Source organism: Siphateles boraxobius, unplaced genomic scaffold (genome assembly GCF_051911475.1).
Source record: "Siphateles boraxobius isolate OS27281-9 unplaced genomic scaffold, OSU_SipBor_1 6, whole genome shotgun sequence".
NCBI lineage: Eukaryota > Metazoa > Chordata > Actinopteri > Cypriniformes > Leuciscidae > Siphateles > Siphateles boraxobius.
This window is the reverse complement of record NW_027509186.1, coordinates 14,305,501-14,328,119: the sequence shown is the minus strand read 5'-3', so window position 1 is coordinate 14,328,119 and position 22,619 is coordinate 14,305,501. Positions and strand designations below refer to the sequence as shown.

The window sequence follows — 22,619 nt, the reverse complement described above, 5'->3', positions numbered from 1 at the left end:
TGTAATTTGAAAGATGTAGTCATTTAATTAATTTAATTTTGCAATGTTAAATGATCCACAGTTTGGCTCACATAGACTGAATTTGTGATCACTGTGTGAAGAATTTTGATACAGTGACCTAAGTATTGAGAAAGATTTCCTTGTGATTGTAAAAAAAAAAAAAAAAATACTGTAAATTGAAAGGTAAATACTTGTGTGGAAATTAGGCTAAATCTAATTGTTTTGATAGTATTTAATTTTTTAGACTCAGTATTTCAATATAGTATTACTGTAGAAATGTAGTAATTTTGTATTGTTCGGTTTTGAACTGAAGTTGAACAGTTTTGAAAAGGGTATGTACACGTTTTGGTGGTGGTTGTAATTAGAGCTGCACAATTTTGGAAAAAAATTGAGTCACAATTTTTTGTTTCAAATAGAGATCACGATTCTCCCACAATTCTGAACATACAACTAAATAAAATGTAATTTACTTGAGGTTCTGACAAAATGTTTCTAGAATTATTATTTTTTTAAATGGTTTGAATGAACGATTTTATGACTCACTCATAAAGAATACACTTGTTTGATACTGGATGGAAATCGTTGTCATTTAGGGAAAAGATTGTGCGTGTTTGAATCAAGATCATGATCAATCGTGCAGCTCTAGTAGTGATGTAGTAAAATGTAGTAACGCATAAATAAGCCAAAAAAAACCCAAGCAGGTCAGTTTCAGTATTTTGATTTATTTTTTTCTTCATTTTTTTAATGCTTTTTTGTTTTAAGAAACAAATGCTTGCAGATGTCAAATGAATTAACACTCACATCCTCACCCCTTTTACAGCGTGACTGACACAACCAACCCACGAGAGCCGGGTCCTCGGCCGGCCAATCACGACCACCCCAGATTCTCAAACCGACACCCACTTCCTGTTAAGTGCATATGTAAATCAAAAAAATGATTTCTCTTTTGAATAACGAAAGTGCACAGGTGGAGCAATACTTTCGTAAACACAACATCCCTGCATTAATCCTGCATATTTCTTTCATTTTTGCAGGATATCTTGAGCTGGAATGAGAATCTGGAAAAGACACCGAAGGTCAGGATGCAGGAATTCGTTTCCATTCATTCACTCGTTTGTAAACAGCTTATCCTTTTTTTTTTTCTTTTCTCATAACCCTACATCGACAGGTTTAACAAGGCCTTTTGTCATACCGTCCGCGCTCCCCTCGCGTAAGACAAAAAGGTTAATCAATAACATGGTTCAAAATAAAGTTTAGTGATTGTGCTTTTAAAACCAAAGTCAAACATAGAACAACAAACATCAACAATGACAAAAGAATAACAGTGCATTAAAAAAGACAAAAACAAACAAACAATAACCCTCAAAATGTGGCACTTTTCCTGGGGCACTTTAAACACTATGACGATTTACAACCAGGATGGCGGCTATAAAAAGAATTATATTAACTGGCGTAATTTAAAATTATTCAAATAAGTCAAGGAAGACAAATTTAAAGTACCACAATGGATTATAAAAGACAGTTAGATATGTATACACGTGTATGTACAGGTCAGCCAATCCCTTTGTGCCTGGAGTTTCATTACAGTAACAGCTGACTGACAACTTTCTCGCCAAGGTGAACAAAGCCATAATCAATTTCAGGAGCTTACAGACGCATCATATTGCATTGGAATCAAAATCTCAAATGTACCCTTCGTTTTTTTTTTCTTCTGTCTTTTTTTCTTCTTTAAATGCACATTGAAATTAAGGTAAATAAATGAAGAATGGTTGGTCAGTTTTCCAAACGTGACTCTGGGTCGGTAGTGTTCCGATACCACCGAGATGGTCAAACTGCACTGAAGATGGTTGCTAAGGACGTTTAAACAGCCATTTTTTTTATCTTCAGCTCTCCACCATCTGAAAAAAAGAACAAAATCGAAGCATTTAGTTACCAAGGCAAAACATTTTTTTTTTCACCAAATATTTTATTTCAGCATTATTTAAATTTGTTTGAGACTTTCCATGCATTATGTAAATAACAACAAAGTGTACTAATAATTAAGGGGTGTGACGAGATCTCGTGCCATGATGGTGTGTGAGGGTGAAGTTAGCATAGAATATGTCACCGCTACGCCTCCACTGTCGTTTTGCTTTTTATAGAAATAAAAACCACTTAATTTCAGTTGGATAACGGTCGCTTTAATTCCATCCAGCTCATCCAATACAAGCTCGATCATGTGACAAGATGACTGACAAGACCACGGCGGAGGATTCGTTGCACAACAGAGCCTAAATAGCATCTGACAAATGTCTTATCTTGTAGAATGCGCGCTCAGCATCAATGCTCCCCCTATTCACAGAGTATGCAAAATCGAAAGAGAAATGCGAGCGCGCATTCAAACGCGATTTGTAACCATCTCTTAGCTCTGTATCATGCTTGAAGGAACAATTGGTCTCTATTTTCACTTTGAATATTGAGAGAATACTTTTAAGTGCAAACAATAAGTGCAACCATAATCAAACTAAGAGAAAATGGTGTTATTAATTTTAATTTGTACTGTTTTTATTTCTATGGTCAATATGTCGAAAGGTGTTCAGTTAGGAGGTCAAAAGTTTTAGAAGCTCATAAAGCATGTGCAGTTCTAAGGTCTGAAGAGATGTGGTTTCATTTTGCTGTAAAAGTTTCTTTTATAGCATATGATAATTCAGACCCAAAGACTATTTTTCTAGTCATGTATTTTATCATTGAGGATTTCTTAAAAATACTGTGTAAAAATCTTGTGAGCTAACTGTCTCGTCACACTCCTACTAATTATAGAACTATTTGTGCTACAAACCAGTATGTTTATGAATACAATAATTAATGAAGATAATCTGATAAGATATGCCAGTTATATGCATTATAAAGCAGCATAAAGGCTGTTTTTGTACAGGTGAAATAACTGGAAGCGGATGACACAGGAAGCCTCGCACATTCAAGTTACAAATGGCCATGCCTGATTCTTAAGAATCTAAGAATCTTAGAAATGCAGATACATTTGGGGGGTGTCAAATTCTGCTCCTGGAGGGCCAATGTACTGCAGAGTTTAGCTCCAACCTGCCCCAAACACATTTGCCTAGAAGTGTCTAGTAATCCTGAACACCTTGGCCCTGTTTACACCTGGGATTAAGATGTGTTTTGGTAGATCGGATCAACAAGTGGACAACGCAAAATACAGGTGTAAACAGGGTCTAAAAACTGAGCTAGTCCACTTTTGACCACTTCCAGAGGTAGTCAAAAACCCATTGGACCAGAACCATGTGGTCAAATGCATACGAACAGCCTTTAATTCCTTTAATTTCCAGGTATGTTAGAAGTGAGGACATACCTCAAGCTCCTCCCCATCTATCTGGAAGGCTCCTGTGGTGTTTAGCCCAACATCTACAGGGTTTCTGCGGGCCCCTGGAGCCCCCTCGCCTCTCCGCCGTCCACCGGACCCCCGAGAGGACAGTGAACTGGAGGAGCTGGGGTCCCTCTCTCCACGAGGACTGTGGATGGCTGGGAAAGATGGGCGACTATAAGGTAGGATGTCCTCTGAGCCTGAAAGGGACAAGATAATGAAAAAGGTGGGTAACTTGACCATTATTTATTGTAGGATTTAATGTGAGACAGCAGGAATGTAGTGCAGTACCTGGGGGATGGCGGCTCTTCTGGGCTGCAGTGGCATCTTGTTTGCTGCTTTTCCCCGTTCTTTGACCCCTCGGTATATCTTGGCCCTCCCGTCGTTCTGAAGAGCTGGTCCGAGTGTCTGAGCCATCCCGGGGCCTGGGTCCGCCCGGACCCGTTCGCTTGTCTTTGCCATCAGCAGAATTGGATCTGGGTGACATGGCCCCCCGTGGTCCCTCCGGGATAGTTTTGGCCGGGTGTGTTGGAGACTTCAGCATGGCTGGGGGAGGAATCGGAGGAGGTGGAAGATCTGTGAGGAAACAAAATAAATGCCTAGTTCTGTCTTGAAACTCTAGATGGTGCAGGCTGATAGGTCCTTAATGAAAGCTGATGATAATTACAGCGTTAACTACTTGGCACAAGCTGATTGGTTTGTCGCATCTGCAGCCAATGAGCTAGATGCTCAACATTTAAATGGCTGGTTACCATTTACTATAGCAGTTTTCAGGGCACTTTCAGATTTCCTCAGAAACCCTCCACCTTCCCTAGCTCCACCTGTATAAATCTGCTATGGGTAATTGATATATGCTATTTGTGAAGCAGCAGTATGTATTCACAGCAGTGTATCAGCGTATGTATTGGCAGTAGCAAGTTCCTGTACTTTCTCTGCAGCAGCATCATTAATCTACAACAACAGCAGCGCAGCAGATCTATTCCGTCAAGACTAAATACATTAACATTGTCAATTACATTACCATGCTAAAAATCTTCTGAGAGTTGTCATTATAGAAAAGGCATTAACGTTTTGTGAATGTTTGACAATATCTTGTGTCAGTGTACAAATGCTAGCATTTGCCATACAAGTTTACGTTTTAGCTCGCTCAAGACACGCTATATTCACACATGCTTGTGTCCTTCAGAACCAGACGTTTAGCTAATTGACACCAGAACTCATTTGTCTGGCACCCGGAAGGTGCCATGGAAACACAGCTGTGCCGTTGCATTGCAATCCTCCAAACAGCTGCACACTGGAGCTCTTTCCCACCGAGGTGCCGCTAGTCAGTCGAGAAACTGTGAATGACGGTTCATCAATGTCACTGGATGTCTTGACGCTTCCAGTGCCAGTTATTCAGGGTTGTTTACGATTGCCGTTCTTGTTAAATATCATCAGCTAAAAAAAAGTCTGTCGGTGATGGATCCTGTAAACTTGTGCAAGGGACGATGAAACCTGATTACATTTTAAATCAACATGCCCAGAGGCACCAGAGAGACAAATATACCCGTTACGTAAACATTGCGTCACTAAGTCGCTTGTTGACCAGTTTAAAATGTGCTAAAATTGTGCTTGGGCGCTGCGTCAACATTTTTACACATTCAAGGTCAAAGCACACCGAGCGCATGTCTCGTTTTGTTGGGCAGAGCTTAGTCCGCCTTCATCACTGCTCTGACACTCAGCAAAATACGAGGGAGATCAGTCGATCGTGGACGTGGATGGTTTTTCTAAGTCCTGTGGTGTCTTGCAGTAAGTCAGACGGCGGATCGATGCCAGGGTGAGAGAGACGGGCACATTTCACAGGAGCAGAAGAGTGCTGTTCGAATTACGAGGGGTCTGTGCTTTATACAACAGCTAGCGCTACTGTCCCTACGCTACCAAATCAAATGGTAGCCAACCAACCGAAACCTCTAGAAAATGGCATCACCTAGAACTAATGGGCAAATGCCATGTCAGCTTGGCTCATGAATAGCTAAATTAAAATTTTTCCTACAGCTCTGTTTTTAAAGTTTGAAAATAACTGTCGACATTCATCATTCAAATTCGAAGACCTCATTGTAATATTTACATGGTCTTGAATTGATTTGCATCTAGAAATTTTTTTTTTTAATTCTATATTTGTATGTTATGCTCACTACAAAAATATCTAATCAGCTAAAAATTGTATTTGACAACCAAAGACGTTTGACATTCCTGTAGAAAACTTTTTTGAATAAAAACTTTGAATAGAAGCATGCAAAATAAGGAAAATAAGACAAAGAGAGGGAGGAACGTCTGGAAAAGACTGGCTCTTTTCTCTCCAGACAGAAGTGGAGGCAGATGAAAGGTTAACAGGGCCTTCTGGAGAGGAGTTGAAGGAGGACGAGATAATAAGCCTGGTGTCACCCAAAGCACTGAGCAAACAAGAGCAAAATTAACAGAGGCGGGAGGGATTGCATGTTTGACGCGGGGTATTTGGGGGATTGGTAGGCAATCTGTGTTTCATATAATTTAGTTTTGAGTGTGTTTGTGTGAAACGCATTTAAACGACAACTACCTCCTCCTCTGTGCGAAACACTGTATTCAAACCTCCCACACAGCGTAGCTCGACTAAGGCCTATCAAATCAAAACAACATTCAACACAAACTTCAGCTGACACAGACTGATCAATCTGGGTCTCTTCAGCGGCCAACAGCGAACAAAGACGAGAGAAAGAGGGAACGGAGAAGATTAGAAGAGGGGGAGGAAGAGATTACAGTGAAGGGAGGGAGCGAAGGACAGATGAGAGGGGCTAGTTGATCTGATAGAGCCGACCAAGGCCTGTGTGTGTCTGATATTAAATCTTAGTGTCAACACACAAGGACAACTGACTCAATGACGAGACGCAGCAGATGAGAACGTGCACACAAATTCACACTTCCACAAATGTGAGCAGAAATTTCAGATGCATTTGTGAGCACTTGCTTTTTCAGTTTCACACATAGCATGACCTTTCTGAAGGCTTCAGAGCTTTTCAGAAGCTTGGGGACCTGCTGCAATTTCATTAGTGACTCAACAGGACTTGTCGCTTATGACACACTGTAGCTGGACGCCACTGTTCCACCCCTTCTTGCTCTTCATTATACATAGTGTAGGTACTTTGCACATAATATATACATGGAGTTTTTAATCAACACAAAGATTTTAGATTCAAATGTACGGGGTATGAATGAATTGTTAAACTCCAAATAATCTTTTTGTATTTCAGGCTCATAAGAGAGTTTTGTTAATTTAATATTATAATTTTATTCAAATTAAATTAAATATTAAAAAACAAAAAATTATAATAATAAATATTATAAATTCGTAATGTAAATGATAATACTTCGCAAACAAGTTAATGTTTAGTCCCTTTTCTTGAAACATATTTTAAATGTATACATTTTAAGAAAAGAATAACAAAAACAAATGAAAGATATTATCATATGTAAATCAAATGTTTGGTAATATGTTATGTTCAGTGTTTATTTCTTAATTTTATTTTGAATTTATAATTACAAAATACAGTTACATTTTAATGTTCATTTTAATTATTTCATAAAAACATTTTTTATATAATATTCTGGTAATATTTTAATGTTTTTTTAATTTACTTGAGAAATGATTTCCCCCCCATAAAAAAAAAAAAAAGTAAAGTATTTAGTATTCATGAATCCCATCCTTAATGACTGTACAGAAAGCAGAATTGTGTGTGTGGACTTACCCTCTGTGTAGGCCTCTCGCCGCTGGTAGCCTGTCTGAGCAGCTGGATGTTGTTTTTGCCTCTTTAGCGGCCTCCTCTGACCCGGGGCTGCGCTAACGTTACTGTCTGTGGACCCTGGGCTGCCTGGACGGTGTCCCGCAGGGAGGTTTTGGTATTTCCGTGCTGCTGGTAAATTAGAGGACGGAGTTTGCTTAGTTCAGCTCTATTAAAGACTGCAGATTTGACTACAAATTAATTCAGAAGCTGTGGAGCGTATAATATCAAAGTTAGTGTCTTCATTTGAAATCATTAGCATTTAAATTCATGAGCAAATATTAACAACTTTCGGTGGAACACTTCCATATCCTCCATAGTGTGGAATATCTCCAAGTGAAAATATAATATGTTGTGGCTTTGTCTGGCTCCTCCCAGGAGGAGGTTTAAAGTCTCAGTTAGCAGAAAAAAAAGTTGTTTTAATTGTGCACAACAACACCAGGAATGTTTACTAAGAAATCGTATACATGTTACAGTACCTCCAGACACAGGAAGCTGATGGTGGCCTTTCCCAGGATGCTTTGCCACTCGTAGACCAGCATATTCGGCCGCAGCTGCCACGGCCTGAGCGAAATCAGCATCGGTGAAGAAAGATCCGTCTGACGAGCTGACTGCGCTGGAACGACCCGACGAGGCGTTGTCCTCCTCTGAAGCCGAGCCCCAGCCGTTGATCATAGACCCGGTGACTGAGCTCTCCAGGTCGCAGGTGCTGGAGGCCGGGGTCTGTTCCAGGCCCCGCAGCAGAGCCCTCTGCTGGGGCAAGTGCTGCTGGTGAGGGTGGCTGTGGTGCTGGTGGACTCGAGCCACCTCTGCATCCGTCTCGTCACCGTCTTCCTCATCCTCTTCTTCCTCCAGGCCATCCGTGTCCAGACCCAGGGGGCTGGAGATGTAGCCGTACGTGTGCGGCGGGGAGAGAGGGCGTGGAGGAGGGGGTGGGCTCACCAAGAGTCGCCTAACAGATGTCAAATATATCAAAAGTGTAAACTTTTGAAAAGAAGTTAAAAGAAGAGAAGTGGTTTGAAAAGAAAAGCATTAGCAAGCTGTTGCGTACCTGCGCTCATGTAGGTCAGGGTTGTCGTGCAGCATGGGATGCATCTCCTCCTGAGGGGACGGGGTGAGGGTCGCGGTGGACTGGTGACTGTAGGACACGGCTGCAGGGGAGGAAGCCGCTCCCCGTACAGGAGGCGTAGGTCCGCGCTCCAGCTCCACCTCTTCCTCCTCCTCTTCAAGCTCGTCAGGCTGCAGATACATCCGAGATGGCGGCAAAGGGCACTGCAGGTCTGTGTCATAACTGAAGACAGAACAAAAGAACATATGATCACTGTGATTACAACATAAAATAGGGACATTTTTAGAACCGTCTATCTTGAGTTTCCAACTTATATTTTGTGATGTTTGTGCCTAATCATGTTAGGTTTTAATAAACACTTTTTTTATATAATAATAGTAATGATATCAATAATTTATATATTAATACAATTTAATAATTTAAAATAAATAAATACACACACGCACACATTAAAAGGGCTTGACGTTAACTTTATTTGCTCACCAGCAACTGTGGCTAGTGGTTTTCCAAAGTTACTATTCACTCAGCATTTTCACTGGCCTCAATTTTGACATCTATACCATGGGGAAAAACTTCCATTTAGATATTTTTAATATTATCTCATAATTTGGCGGCAGATAAATTAGGCTGCTTCCACTTTAAGACCTAAAGCACGGATCCATTATACTGTTTCACATGCGTTTTCTTCCTCAACTTTTTACGCTCATTTAAAACATAACTGACTGTGTTTACATGAATACTCGCTAAGACCGGCATTTTGACATTATTTTGTGTGTATTTGACTGCTGAAGTGCAAAAAGCAGTGAAGAAAACCTTCAATTTAATAGTGAGAAGCAGCTTTTTGCGCACTTTGGATGTGAGCATAAATCTGTAGAAATGAGTCAAATTATGTGCAAGCCGAAATTCAAGCCCTGTAATACCAACAATATTCATACAGAGAAAAAAAAACGAGTGAGTGAGGGGAGGCGGGTTTGTGTATCAACTCGCTTAAGCGAGAAAGCGCAGCTGGTGTCGTTTATCTATTCTGTGAAAATAAGTATTGAAAGGGTTTCAGATATTCCAGTATTGATATGTATCAACACTACATTAAGTTTATTATTTCCGATGCCTTTTTAAAAGATTACAATTGAAAAATGTATATATTATACATAAAATTCAACCCACCAGAGTGTCTAGAAGGAGTGACATTGTTACACGCCACTGCTGAAATTTGCATTGTAATCATACACACCAAAAGTGAAAACCTGTTTGTGTGTTGACCTCACCTGTCGTCCATCGAGAGTGTGTATTCCTGAGATGGTGGTGGATTAACCGGAGGCGGCGGCAACAGTTCGGTCCAATTCATTGTGTTCTGTTTGGCCTGTTTAGTTGTTCGCCCACCTTTTTTCTGCCCTTGACTTCCTGTAAAGCAAACAAACAAAAATACAAACAGCTAGAGTAGTTCTTAGCCCACAATGCCATCTGAACTCATAAATTAATTTGATTGCAAACCAAAATGGATTTATAAACTCTGGTTCATTTCATTTTCTGTAAGTTTGTTTGCTGAGCTTGATGCATGTGTGAAACAAATGGCAGTTTTACACTCAGGAGAAGCAACATTAATGACACCCACACCATAATTTATGCGGTGTAAAACGCTTATGTGCATTATCTCTCTATTTGTAATTAACGCTGCGCTCTCCATCAAAAATGAGTCATTTTTCAAAACTAACACTCTCCATTGCCCAGAGGAGAGGTAGAGTGAGAGAACATTAAAAAGAGAAACATCCAAGGCCAATTAACAGAAAAGAATTAAAATTCAGAACCAATGAGCTGTGAGGACCTCCACGCACTCAGACCCTCTCTTTAATTACCTGAACTTCAAATACAATATAAAAATAGATACGATGCATTACGCCAGCAGCCTTGCATACGCCGCAGAATGGGGCTCATTTATCTTTGTCCCGCAACAAACACCGGCTTTCTGACAACATTATCCCCCCTTTCTCTGAGTCGGATGGATGAAAGCCGGAGTAATTAATGACGGTGGGGCGACACGCAGAAAGGGAGGGAGGATATCCTCCAAATCAGAAACATCCCCGGAAAATGCGGCAGACCTTAGAAATCTGCAGGGAACATGGTTTTAACTAAAGAAATTAGGAATGAGGGAGTGATTGTTGCTGCCGTGTTTAAGATATGCGGCCGTGCACCTCAGAAATCATGAGGAAGAATCACTCCCTTTTGTTCTGACATAAATGTTTCTCTTTGTTCCGCACAGTTTTTCAACAATGCGCAAACGATTTGAAAATGTCCTGTTTTGCATATGATTTACTGCCTCTTGAAGTGATGAAACGGCTCAGAAATAATTGAAATAAAAAGAAAATGGAAATGGAATAATGGGTAAATTGCGAATGCTTAGTAGGTTATGTATGCAGGTTTTGTAAGAAATGAACCATCGGTTGGTTGGTTGGATGGATGGATGAACAGATAGATAGATCAACAGAACAATAGATGGATGTCTTACCGGAGGTGCTGCTTCCCCTGTCTGAGCTGCTGTAGGTTCCTCCTGTGAGGGCGTCCTGGGCCTGGTTATAGGGGATGGTGACTGAGATGGGACCCTCACCTCGGTAGTGGTCTGAGGAGTTACAGTCAAAAGATTGAGTTTTTATTATACGTCCAGGAGAGGCATTATATACCAGAGTAACTGAATAAAAGTTATTTTGTGAACTAGACGAATGAAAGCTCTTATAAAAGCAGACACTTTAAAAGAGAACGCATCAGAGTGGAACATCAGACAGTCGAGTGGTAAAAGGTTACAAAAGGGTTTCAGTCATAAGCTGTTATGACTTGTTGGTGACTGGTTTCAATTGTCTACCAAGTGTGAAATATCACACCCACACACATAGTTAGATTCATGCAAGTTGAGTTATAAAGCAAACACAATTACCTTTTTAGTGGCACAATGTAAAACAGCAGATAATGGATAGCTTTGAGCTTAAGTTACATTCCCCCTTATTTGTACAGTAATCTAAGATCTCTGGCTTCACACTGTTCTGAGACATACGACACTTCACAGCCTCCTCTTTACCTTCATCTCCATCCAAACAGTAAAACAACAGCTATAAATATGGATTAAGTTGACTTGCAGCGCGTCGAGTTAAATTACACATATACGCAACACGAGCAGCCGTGACAGATATAAAAGGGGTTAGAAAGTCAAAGAGCCCCATGTAAAGGTGCCAGAGATGCTATTAAGTATCAAAATTGTGTAACACTTTTATTAGGGTCTGAATATGAGGAGACATTTGTTCAACAAGACAAGAAGAGCAACAATTTGATGATGCACCTTTGTGGTAAACCGAGAAAGCATGGCATGGGTTTCTTTGAAGAGTTTGAATTAGTCTTCACAATCAAATTTAAATGAATCTGCTTTAACTTTTTGGGCACGGTTTGAATATGAGGAGACAACTGAATAACAAGACCAGAAGTGCAGCAGCTTGATGACACACCTTTGTGGTAAACCAAGAAACCGTTGCATGGGTTTCTTTGAAGACTTTGAACTGGTCTTCACAATCAAATTTGAATAAAGGCTTACTCTTTTTGGCTACGGTCTGAATATGAGGAGACGACTGAATAACAAGACCCGAAGTGCAGCAATTTGATGACACACCTTTGTGGTAAACCCAGAAAACACGGTATGTGTTTCTTTGAATACTTTTAACTAGTCTTCACGATCAAATTTGAATAAATCTGCCTTAACTTTTTTTGGGACCGCAATTAAATCCACAGAACTCACCCTTGTTCAGTTTGTTTTGTTCCATGACGTTATACTGCAGTGGTGTGTTGATATCGGCCTGTTTCTGAGGCGTTCCCTGGCTGCTCTTCCAGCTCTGCTTCTCGTTAAGGTCAGCACTTCCTCCTCCACTTCCGCAGCTACTGCTGTTCATGTTGTTGTTGGCCAGGCTGGACTGGATGAGCTGGGTGGTGGCATAGGGCGTGGGCTGACCACCGGGTCCCACGAAACGGCCGTCCTTCAGGTTGGGGCTGTTGAAGGTCTTCATCTCGTTGATCTTGTTGGAGAGGTCCACGTCGCTGTAAAGGCCTGTGTCTGGAGCCAACAGGTTGCTGGCCTTGTTGTCCATTTGGTTGCTGTAGTTGGCAATGCAGTCAGCTGGACGATGATAGAAGGAGGGGTAAGACATTTTGATAGCCAATGGACTTAGTAGACTCTTTAGGACCTATGGATAAAACTCATGAAGCGAAGTCACTAGGTTGGTTTTAAAATGCAAATTAGCTTTAAAACTGAGAATGATGTTTTCAGACAGATAGGACAATTGAAACCAGAAATTTCTAAGACTCTCCCTGATACCGTACAATCTATTTTTTCCCTACGGCTTCTCCCTCGTCCATGACACAAGCCAAGCGTGTCGCTTTGAGTTTCTCGAGCAGCCGCGCGAAAGGCATCCCGGCTCATCAAGCAGGATGTTCCAACACGTCCGAATCAAAAGCCTCCAAAACGAGGAACGCTGTAAAAGCCCATCCTCTGACAGATCCAATTTTCCCCGGCTCATAAAATATTCAAATCCTCCCTGGGATCTGAGCAAGAAGCTTGGCGCGTAAATACCGCGGCTTGCCATTGGACAGATTTCGAGCGCAGCTCATGTTTCCATAAGAATGAACGGCTCTGCACTTCAAAGGTTGACGTATCAATGATAAAAGATCCCATGGAATGAGACAAACTAAGTCGTAAGTCTTTCCAGAGAAGCCCTGTGGGTACTGATCCGGTTAATATCCTGGAGATTTTTTAGTATTTGGCACACCAGGCAAGCGGGTGTCAAGCTTTTAACATGTCATGCTGTGAGAATCACTCAACATTTATCCTTCATTCCTGCTTTGATGAAGGCGACATGGATAAAAATCTGTTAGTGAAAACACTCCAAATAAAGGGATATCAAACATAAAGCAAAGCTTTTGGGTTAGAATAGCCCCATCTATGGTTTCTATGAATGGTATGAACAAACACAAAGCCTAATCCTCAGGTCTACCCATGAATATGGGAGCAAATTTCTTATATTCAATAGAAAGACATTTAAGGGTTCTGTAATGAATGAAATGCTCTTAGCCAATGGCTTAGTCACACAAGCTGATATCCGGGAACAAAAAAGCTCTTACAGTAATGTTTAAATATCATTAAATGAACCAACAGTGACACCGCTGTCCAAACTAAGACTTGCTTTGTGAAAACTGGGTGACTGTAAATTAACACTACTTTGTCACTCTCAGTGTGTGTGTCTCTTTGGACTCACGAGTCAACCTGGCGTTCTTTTGTTGGTAAAGTAACTTGCTGACTCCTGAAATAAAGCCACCTGGAGGTGCTCCAGCACTCCTCCTCTTTCCTCACCCTTTCTTTTTCTTTTTTTTCTCTCTCAGGTCTATTTTGACCTCTGTTACTACTCCTGGTTTCCTGAATGAGTGAGCACTTAGAGAAACTGCATTAAAAGGTTCTAACGGCGGTATGGAAATCAGGCGGCTGATTGGATTAGCTGGACTACAGCCTGCAGGGCCTTTTCAATATCGGGAGCTTTTATTTTCCCTAAAAGTCCACGTTCCAACAAATCACACATAGTCGTGTGTCAAAGGAAGGACACAATACTTATATTGCATTCCATTAAACTTGGAAAGTTGGAATTTCCTGCTTGGAACGGTGCAATAGAAAGCCACTTCCAAGTTGGAAACTTCACTGGAAATTAATAAGCCAAAACTTCAATGAGATTTAGGAAAATGGCATTGCACGAACACGGCGGTAAAAGAGGGAAATGATCACCGTTAATGGTAATTGGTTGCTTTAAATCAAATAAAACACATAATTTAGTCACAGTTACCATGATAAAACCTGTTTAGCAAGTATTTTCCTTAATTGTAAGAGATCGTCTTTCCTCACTTGACGCTTTGGGAAAAATGGCTTACTTAATGAATAAATGTGAAAAATAATCTCTATTGATAATCATAATTTTGCTTCTTTAAACATCAGCTTCCATGCATTTTAAACTAACATGCTTACTACAACAACGAGACTACTACACACTCGCACACAGGCTTACCTGGGCGGCTGTAGGTGGCCAGGTTGCTGTCACTGTTTCCGTTGCTCCCGGTGCAGCAGTTGATGGTGCAATCGTTGTGGTTGGAGCAGCTGTTGGGCCAGGTGTCCGCAAGCCAGGGCTGGGTTGCCGGTTCACCTATATTCAATAAACCCGGCCTAAAAAACACAGACACAATGTGATTTATTACAAACTAATTTGGAAACGGTAAATGCACAAGGTATGATCGTGATCAGTTGTACTTCTCTTGTTTTAATTAGGTTTTTAGACTTTTTGTCACTTTTATTGACCCAATACAGGCCAACACAGTACATTGAAGTTTTAGTCCTGGGCTAACTGTTTGTCTGACCAATGGCAGGCAGAGGGAAAACCATTCCATTTGGTGGTGAAAATGACACACTTCAGCTTTAAATAAGAAGCTCATCCCATCTTATTCTATCCCAGTGCATCTCTCAGGGCTGTATCTGTGCTAAATGGATTGTGTTTGCTTGAGTTGCTCGTGGCTGATGACACCGTTTCCCTGAGGCCTCGTGACCATTAGATCTCTGTGTGGATTACCCAAGCGCTGGAGAACATCGCTGCTCCAGTCTGGGAAAGAAAAACACGAATGAACCGAGCCATCGCTAAAGCAAAAGCTTGGAGCTCCAAGCGCATGCCAGGGTGTCACAGTCAATCACCGTGATCTCAAGAGCTGGAGAAGGCTTTGGATAAACTCAAATATGAATACACCCAGAGCCGTAGTAACCGTTCCTATCCAATCTTGCACTTAAATTCAGTGGTGTGAGATTTTTGTATTTCAAAACCCTGGTTTTTGTTAGACAATTGGGTAATGTGATAAAACAAGGTCACATTAAAATGATTCAGAGGAAACAGGGATACAGAGAGAATTTTATAGGGACGTTTATCAAAGGCACAAAAAGAACATCAAAGAAAGAGTTTTGTGCAGGGTGATGCTTCAAAGCAAGTGCTCGTGCCTTATATCCCTGCAGCATGGTCTGTCTCTTTCTTGTATTTTTCTAATAGACTGTTTAAGCTTCAAAACCGGCGTAAACCTTTCCTCCAGGCAAGGGCAAAGACCTCCTTCAATGAAAAGCTAGACTCTAAAAGACGACATAAAGGGAAAGACACACTAAGTATCATCTGCAACTATTCAAACAAAGACAAAGATGTCACACTGCACAACTGCACAACTGCACATGAGCATGGGTGCACCTGCATGCAAAATGATTGCATTAACATAGTAGAAACGAAGGGCTTTTGTCTCATCTGGGCTCTGCAGGACTCCGTCTCAATGTACAACCTCCAAAGGCGTTTTTGACAAGACAAAAATGCCCCCTAGTGTCAACAAAATGCAACAACACTAAAGTACACACCCTCCACATGGACATTGTTGGCTTTTGATGAATATTAGCGTGGCTATTTTAAGGTGTTAAATAATAAAATGTCTTTGTTTTTTTTAAGAACATCTCACCTTCCCGCACTGCTGACGGCCTCTCCTCCTCTCTGATAGGCCACTGTAGATAAAAGAAATGATATTAATGAAGAAAAAACATGGAAACATCTAAAATGTCTTTTAAATAACATATTTTTTTATCAATTTCAAGCTAAGAATGCTCCTCCAAACTTGCATATTTTCTTTCATATCTTGCAAGCCCCTGCGTTTCATTTAAAACCAGTAAACGTATGGAAATAAAGCTTGTTTGGTTGAATTTGCTACTAAAAACAAGCATTCTCTTTCTCAAACTTTTAATGAGATTGCACACAATGAAAAATAATGAAAGGGTCTAAGTGTCTTTCTCTGGCATGTAAAAGTCATCCGAGTTCAATCCTCACGCTAGGCCAGTTCCTCTCTTCGTCTAATTGGCCACAAAACTTCTGATGTCACAGCTTCCTATCCAGCGTAAGCGCTTTGATCAGCTCCTTTGCCAGTTCTAACAGCCCTCTTTAGTCAAGCACTCTTCTCTTTAAGCGCTTTCCTCCCTCTCTGTCTTTTATTTTTGACTTCTTTTTATGCTGACAAGTCCATGCGACTGAAGTTCTCTTTGATTATCCATGTAAACCTCAGACTGGGGTTTCCTTTCTTGTGGTGAGATGTATTTTTAAAGAGAGACCGTGCCTCCCACACTTTCTCTTGGCGGTGTCATATTTGTTTTGAGTTCTGCTGGGCAGAACGAACATGACCGAAGCCAGTGTTGAGGGACACTTCATTACAATGGCTGGCAAACATTATACTGCAGTGCACTTTCCAACTCCGCTGAGCAGGAAGTCGTCACACTCTAGGGATTGTGGGAATTATGTGCATATGTGCTGTGAGGAAGGTGTGATTACCTGTGGGGGTGAAGGTGAAGGAGGGCACTGCAGATGAGAAAGAGACAGAAAAAGAATGTATTATTCATCAGATTCATATTTAGAATTATTATTATTCCTAAATTAATTATTCATCATAGCAGTTCGGTGGAGTTATTGGAAAAAGTTTAAAATAAGGCATTTGTCATTATATTTTAGAGTCTCTGATGTAACAGGCCTGTTACCAATTACACAGAACATTAAAACCTCATCGCAAATACAGAGTTCATTTCATTCTCCTTGTCATCTGATCTCTTTGGTTTTACAGTTGTGGGTTTGCGTGTTTGATTCACAAGAAAATATTGATATCTAGATTTTAGGGTATCTAGAGTAGTTGCTTATACTTGCCCAAGTAAAATGAGTTATCTTTACTATATTTTGTCACTATATGTGTAATTGTAAATATATAGAGTTTTCCCTCAATTTATATGAATTTTTATCATCTGCCAGGTGAAAACAGCAAGTTTGATTACAGCATCAATAGTTATACTGAAAATTGCCATAAAAGCTTCACTAAATATAATTTAAACTTGATAAAAAAAAATCAGATTTAATATGTTATATAGTATTATTACAATAAATCATTCATATAATTATATTAATATAATGTGTTTACATTTACATGCATATAATTACCTGCATATAATATAATGCATTTACATATTTTTATTAATAATTAAAATAATTAATTTAAATTAAATATATGAATTATATTATATTATATTAATCCAGACGTAACATCAGATGGCAAGCATTCATGCCAGGCTGCATTTTATTAACTTTGACTTAAATCTATTATAACGCATGCCCCTCGATCTGATCTAAAATCTAGTTTCTTTCATGTTGATCAAAGGCTCCAATAAGCAGATGAACACGGCTGAATCAATCTGAGCGATATGGGGTCAGAATTCATAATAAACAGCCAATCAGAAACATCAAAGTATCAGCGCAGGAAGCTGTTGCGCGTGATTCCGTCAGGATTGTTTTTTTGGCAGCGTTACATCAGAATTCAACACCTGCTGTCTTCACCTTCTCATATTCGCATATTTACGGCAAAACAACCTTCAAAATTGTCAGCCGCCGCCGCCGTCCTTTTCAAATGTCACGTTTATCGGCTGCGCTCGTCTGGTTCTTGGCAGTGCTCTGAGAAAAGATGAGTCTAATAGATCGGCCAGTTTTTTTGTGTGATGATTTTATCCTGTTATGCATGATGGTTTTGAAGCAGAAGCAGATTGACGCTTGGCAGGCCAAATGCAGCATGGGAAAAAATATCATTTGATGGACGATAAGTAAATCAAATCTCGGAGGTCTGGGGATGATCTGTGTATTTAAACAATTTATCACACACTCACAGGTAAACGCACATGCACATACTCACTCACACACTGTAAGATTATACATCTTTCCCAGACGCATCACCCCGTTCCAGCCGGAAAACAGATTACCACTTCATGTGTTTACTATTATCCACCTTTGCTCAAACACGTTCACGCTTAAGAGACTCGCAGCAACCGGTTCAAACATGGCAACCTGTGGATTCTTGTGGCTTGCAGAGCAATACAGGAAGTGGGAAAGTCTTTAGTAGCTCAACAGACACTAAAACCAGAGGTCAGAGGCCCTTCATGGAGTTAAAAGTCCCTTTTTCAGGCACAAAAATACTTTGTACTTTAAAAATGTACTTTTTGACATACTTTCTGCAAGGCATAAGTTTATACTATCATGCAGAGTTGTATTGCATCTAAGCTTCCAAGACTACATAGCATGGTTATAACTAACTAGACTAAGAGATGACTAGACTAAATAACATTCTTTAAGTTAGCAAGCCATACAAGCACATATCCACATCTAATCCTTATAATGTTGAGCCTTGGAATAAGTCTTTGTGTTGTGTAGGATATGTTTTATATAATTCCACTGGCATTTAGAAAGAATGTCTCTTTGAAAGCTGCCTGTCCTTCTGGTGCGGTTGTCGGAATAAGAAGTTGTCGAGTCATCCTGGTAAATGAATTCAGGTGCTCTCAACCTTGAAAAATGGACATATTCATTTTGGCTTTTTTTGTGCTCTTGTGGTCGACACGTTCAATTAACTTGAATGCGGCCCAGCCTTGGGAGTCTATGAATGCTAACGCTAATGAATGGCTTGGATCTTTTCCTTTAGATTCCTGCCAATAAACATTCCATTAGCTTCATGTCCTTGAGACACGCTAGCTATACCAGCATTGTTCCGTTCACCATCTCTGTCATCTCTTCAATGGAGGAGGAAAGAAAGCTCTGAATTTCGACTGTAAGGAATTCATTGTGATTCATCGGGGTCAAACGAGGAAACGGCTTTTTAAAACACTGGACCACAGGGAGAAAAAAAAAACAAGGAAAAAAAAAAACGATTTCTATGGCAGTAAGGAATCAGACTCATCTACAGACTAAGTCAATTATTTTCATACTAGCTTTAATAAAAGAGCCTGACGTTTGGGATTAAACCTGAGACAACACAAGCCAAACACGACACCACCAGAGGATGAAAAGAAGATAGTCGATAGTAAAACGATCAAACTCTGACTAACACATGAACACACAGACTCCATATTAAAAGATCAGATGAGAGACACGCCACGCCACGCCTTCTTAATAATAGCTCATAAACTCATAATTATTAGGTTGGGGTGACTAACCTCTTACTGATGTTATATTTTATGTATTCTTAAATCATTATATGCGAATACACTGTCAAATCAGTAGTTTAGCATAAAAGAAGCGTTCTGAACGTCTGGAGTGAGTGGACTGACCCTTGCGGATGCCGGCGTAGCTGCTGCTCAGGCCGTTTCTCTTCTTGCGGTGACGGTAGAGCCAGATGCTGAAGACCATGAGGATGATCCAGCAGGCTGCGCCGATGCCCGCGATGAAGGCCGGCTGGCGGACCACGTCCGAGATCTGCTGAGAAATCGTGTTCTCATCGTCCAGCGGCGGCGGAAGAACGCGGCCTGACGAGTCTGAGATAAAGACGATGACAGGAAATATTCCAGGTTAAATATACACCTGCAGCAAAAAGTGTTTTGTACTTTTCAGTCGAATGTAGATACATTTCATATTAAAGTCATTAAACAAGATTGTTTCGGATGTCAGAACTTGTCTAACTCACAATATTCCTTTGAATGTATCAAATATTTTACAGATAACAATTATTTTGATATCAAAAATAATACTTGACATTATAAACAAAACAAGCCATTATTCTTCTTGAAACATAAAACAGCAACAGAAAAGAATAGCTTTATTTAGCGCTGTTCATTTCGCATTCATGATTAATAACGTGAATTTTGCTAAAGTTGGCTTTGAACTGGAATAAGAATTAGTATGGAAAGTTCAGTGCTTTTATCTATTATGTAAAAGATAAATTATGAATGACAAGACATTGTCTGTCTGCAACCAAAAAAAAGCAACTTCCCTCTCTTATTCTTTTTTTACATTAAAGAGAAACTAGGGCTGTCGACACAAAATAAATTTCATTCTGTTTGACTTGTTTTCCTCTTCCTCCCTGTTTCATGTGGGCATCACTTTCATCATTTGACAATGCTCGGTTATTTTTTTTCCAGCCGGGAGGCAAACAGGTTCCTCTGAAACCTGAACATCTCTTCCTCATCCCCCCTGTATTCCCTGCTCTGTTTTTTTGGTTTTTTTTGTTAGTCTGTTCTTTGTGCTTCCTGTCGCGGAGGTTTTGTTTGTTGTTTGGTCGTGACTGAGACTCAGCTGAGACGCTAGGCCAGGACAGGTGCGTAGGCTGCAGAGATGCAAGAAAGCCCACGGTGTGACACATGCTTTTGAGACCATCATCCTCTGCTTCCAGGGACCCTTTTTTACCTCGGCGTAAGGCCACAGAATCTGTATGTGAGGTTACAGCTCAACTGTACTAGCAAACATCTTTCAATATGGGACAAGAATTAGTATATATATATATATATATATATATAAGATGTGACAGTTAATCTGGTTACGTAGTTGAAACATTTGCTGAGAAACATTTATGTGTGTTACATATACTTTATAAGTCTGGGTTGTGGCAAATAAAGTTGAAGTACTTGGAGTTCCCACAGTTATATATCACATCGTTCATCATTTTCAGTAATATGAGTACATATCAAACGATCTGTAACAGACAAAGCGATAGTGACACATGGTGAAAACATTGTTCCTCACACTTGTGTGTTGTGGCATTGCTGTAGGATCCAATATAGTCGTTACTGCGTCATCTTTCATTTTCAGTCTCTGAAAATCCTGCATCGAAAACTGTCTTGTTTAAAAACGAACCCGCAGTAAAATGAAGCAAACAACCGAACATTGTCTTGCTTTGTTAAAAATAAAGTTCATCCATGTATGGGATCACAAGGAAGAACTGTTTTTCACAACTTGGCACTGCAAAACGTCAGAAGTTGCTGGAGTAATCCTGTGTTTGAGTCTCTCTCTCGTATTTACTAGTATGATATGTGGGCGGGGCTAAAGAGACAATATGTCGAAGTAGGCGTTGATCTTTCGTCGCACTATTACATCATACTTGGTTTCAATAAGAGCCGTTTTTTTTTTTGTACTAACAAGGAAGTTTTGAGTTCTGAAACTTACAGGATATTTTATAGTACACGATTGACCACTGAAATGTCAAAAGGTCAAGGAAAATCTAATTTATCAATTAATGACTCCTTTAAAGCCCAGCTCATTCTACAATTGAGAACATTTACTTTAAGTTCAAAAAGTGATCAACCATTTTTCTTAGTGTACTTTTAATGGACGTGTCTCTCTTTGTGCATCCATCACGGTTTCATAATACTATTTAATCTCTTTCTGTCAGACATCTGACTGTAAAATAGTCTCTGACTGCAATGTGATTGACGTCTTATTAAAATCAGATTTACATAACCGGATGGCCTATTTTCCACCTGTATACACTGGCAAAAAACCAGGCTGTGCCACAATCATTTCCATTCAGAGTGGTTTAACCGTTGCCACCGATGTCTTGAGGCTGAACAAGTTAAAGCCGGTGAGTTTATGAAGAAATAAACTTTTGAAGCAATTAAAGGCTTTAAACTGCACCTTATGTCTCCTTTATTCTCCGATGAGAATGAGGACTCTGATAAGGTTTTTTGTGTAAATTACATACATTTTGGTGGCAAACCACAAGGCAAGTTACAACCGTGCCGTTCACTGAACGTCTTTTTTTTTTAAAGAGAAGGCTCAAATAATGTCCATTATCATCAACCTTTCCAGTCATAATAACACAGCCGTGTGTTAAAAAGGGCCGGTGGCTGTATCAGAGTGTTTGTTGTGTTTCAGTAACCCATTATCAAGAGAATCAACTGTTCAGATTGTGCTCTTCTTTAGCTGCAGTATTCAGTCAGAACAACATAAATCCGACTCACCCAGCTGGAAGGACGTGGCGTCGCTCTTGACCCCGGGACCGGCCCCGGTGCTGGCTGCCACTTCCACCCTGTACGTGACCCCTGCGACCAGCCCGGGAATCAGGAGCGAGAGTGTAGAGCCGTCCACAGTGCGGTTAATGTGGTATCGGCTTTCGTTACCAAGACACCAGATCTGAGGGAGGAAACGTGAAGAGAAGGGGATGGAAGACAAGCGTTTAGCACTTAATAAAGAAATAATTTATGTTGAATAACAAGTCTGTTCTGAACGAGTGAACCTTTTTAAGTGATACTGACACAGACTAACCGGTCAAAAGTCGTACTATTTTGAAAAGTCTTTAAAACGTTGAAATTACACAAATGGAAGTAAAGGAAGTAAATTTATACGTGTCTAAAATCGAATCTCAAGCGTTTAAACATGTTTTGATAAAAATATCTGAAAAGCATCAATTCATTTGTGTCTCCAAACTGACAAATAACTTTCACTTTATCTAATGTTACATATAAATATCTCTCCTCTGAAAATGATGACTGCCCTTTAAATAATACAACAGTTTTATTCAGCCTCAA

General features: G+C 40.1%; 1 protein-coding gene across 1 annotated transcript in view; it reads right to left on the bottom strand.

The window, feature by feature from the left end:
• Window positions 1-702: 702 nt before the first annotated feature.
• Window positions 703-22,619, bottom strand: part of robo1 (roundabout, axon guidance receptor, homolog 1 (Drosophila)) — a 163,038-nt gene continuing 141,121 nt past the window's right edge. Inside the window, exons 16-29 of the mRNA XM_077207757.1 lie at window positions 22,053-22,224; window positions 19,431-19,634; window positions 16,630-16,656; window positions 15,773-15,815; window positions 14,305-14,459; window positions 12,000-12,374; window positions 10,728-10,838; window positions 9,490-9,625; window positions 8,207-8,446; window positions 7,635-8,107; window positions 7,123-7,287; window positions 3,653-3,937; window positions 3,350-3,561; window positions 703-1,898 (exon numbers count right to left, since the gene is read on the bottom strand). Coding sequence (XP_077063872.1) covers window positions 1,884-1,898; window positions 3,350-3,561; window positions 3,653-3,937; window positions 7,123-7,287; window positions 7,635-8,107; window positions 8,207-8,446; window positions 9,490-9,625; window positions 10,728-10,838; window positions 12,000-12,374; window positions 14,305-14,459; window positions 15,773-15,815; window positions 16,630-16,656; window positions 19,431-19,634; window positions 22,053-22,224 — 2,613 coding nt within the window. The 3' untranslated portion in view covers window positions 703-1,883. The remainder of the gene's footprint in view (window positions 1,899-3,349; window positions 3,562-3,652; window positions 3,938-7,122; window positions 7,288-7,634; window positions 8,108-8,206; window positions 8,447-9,489; window positions 9,626-10,727; window positions 10,839-11,999; window positions 12,375-14,304; window positions 14,460-15,772; window positions 15,816-16,629; window positions 16,657-19,430; window positions 19,635-22,052; window positions 22,225-22,619) is intronic.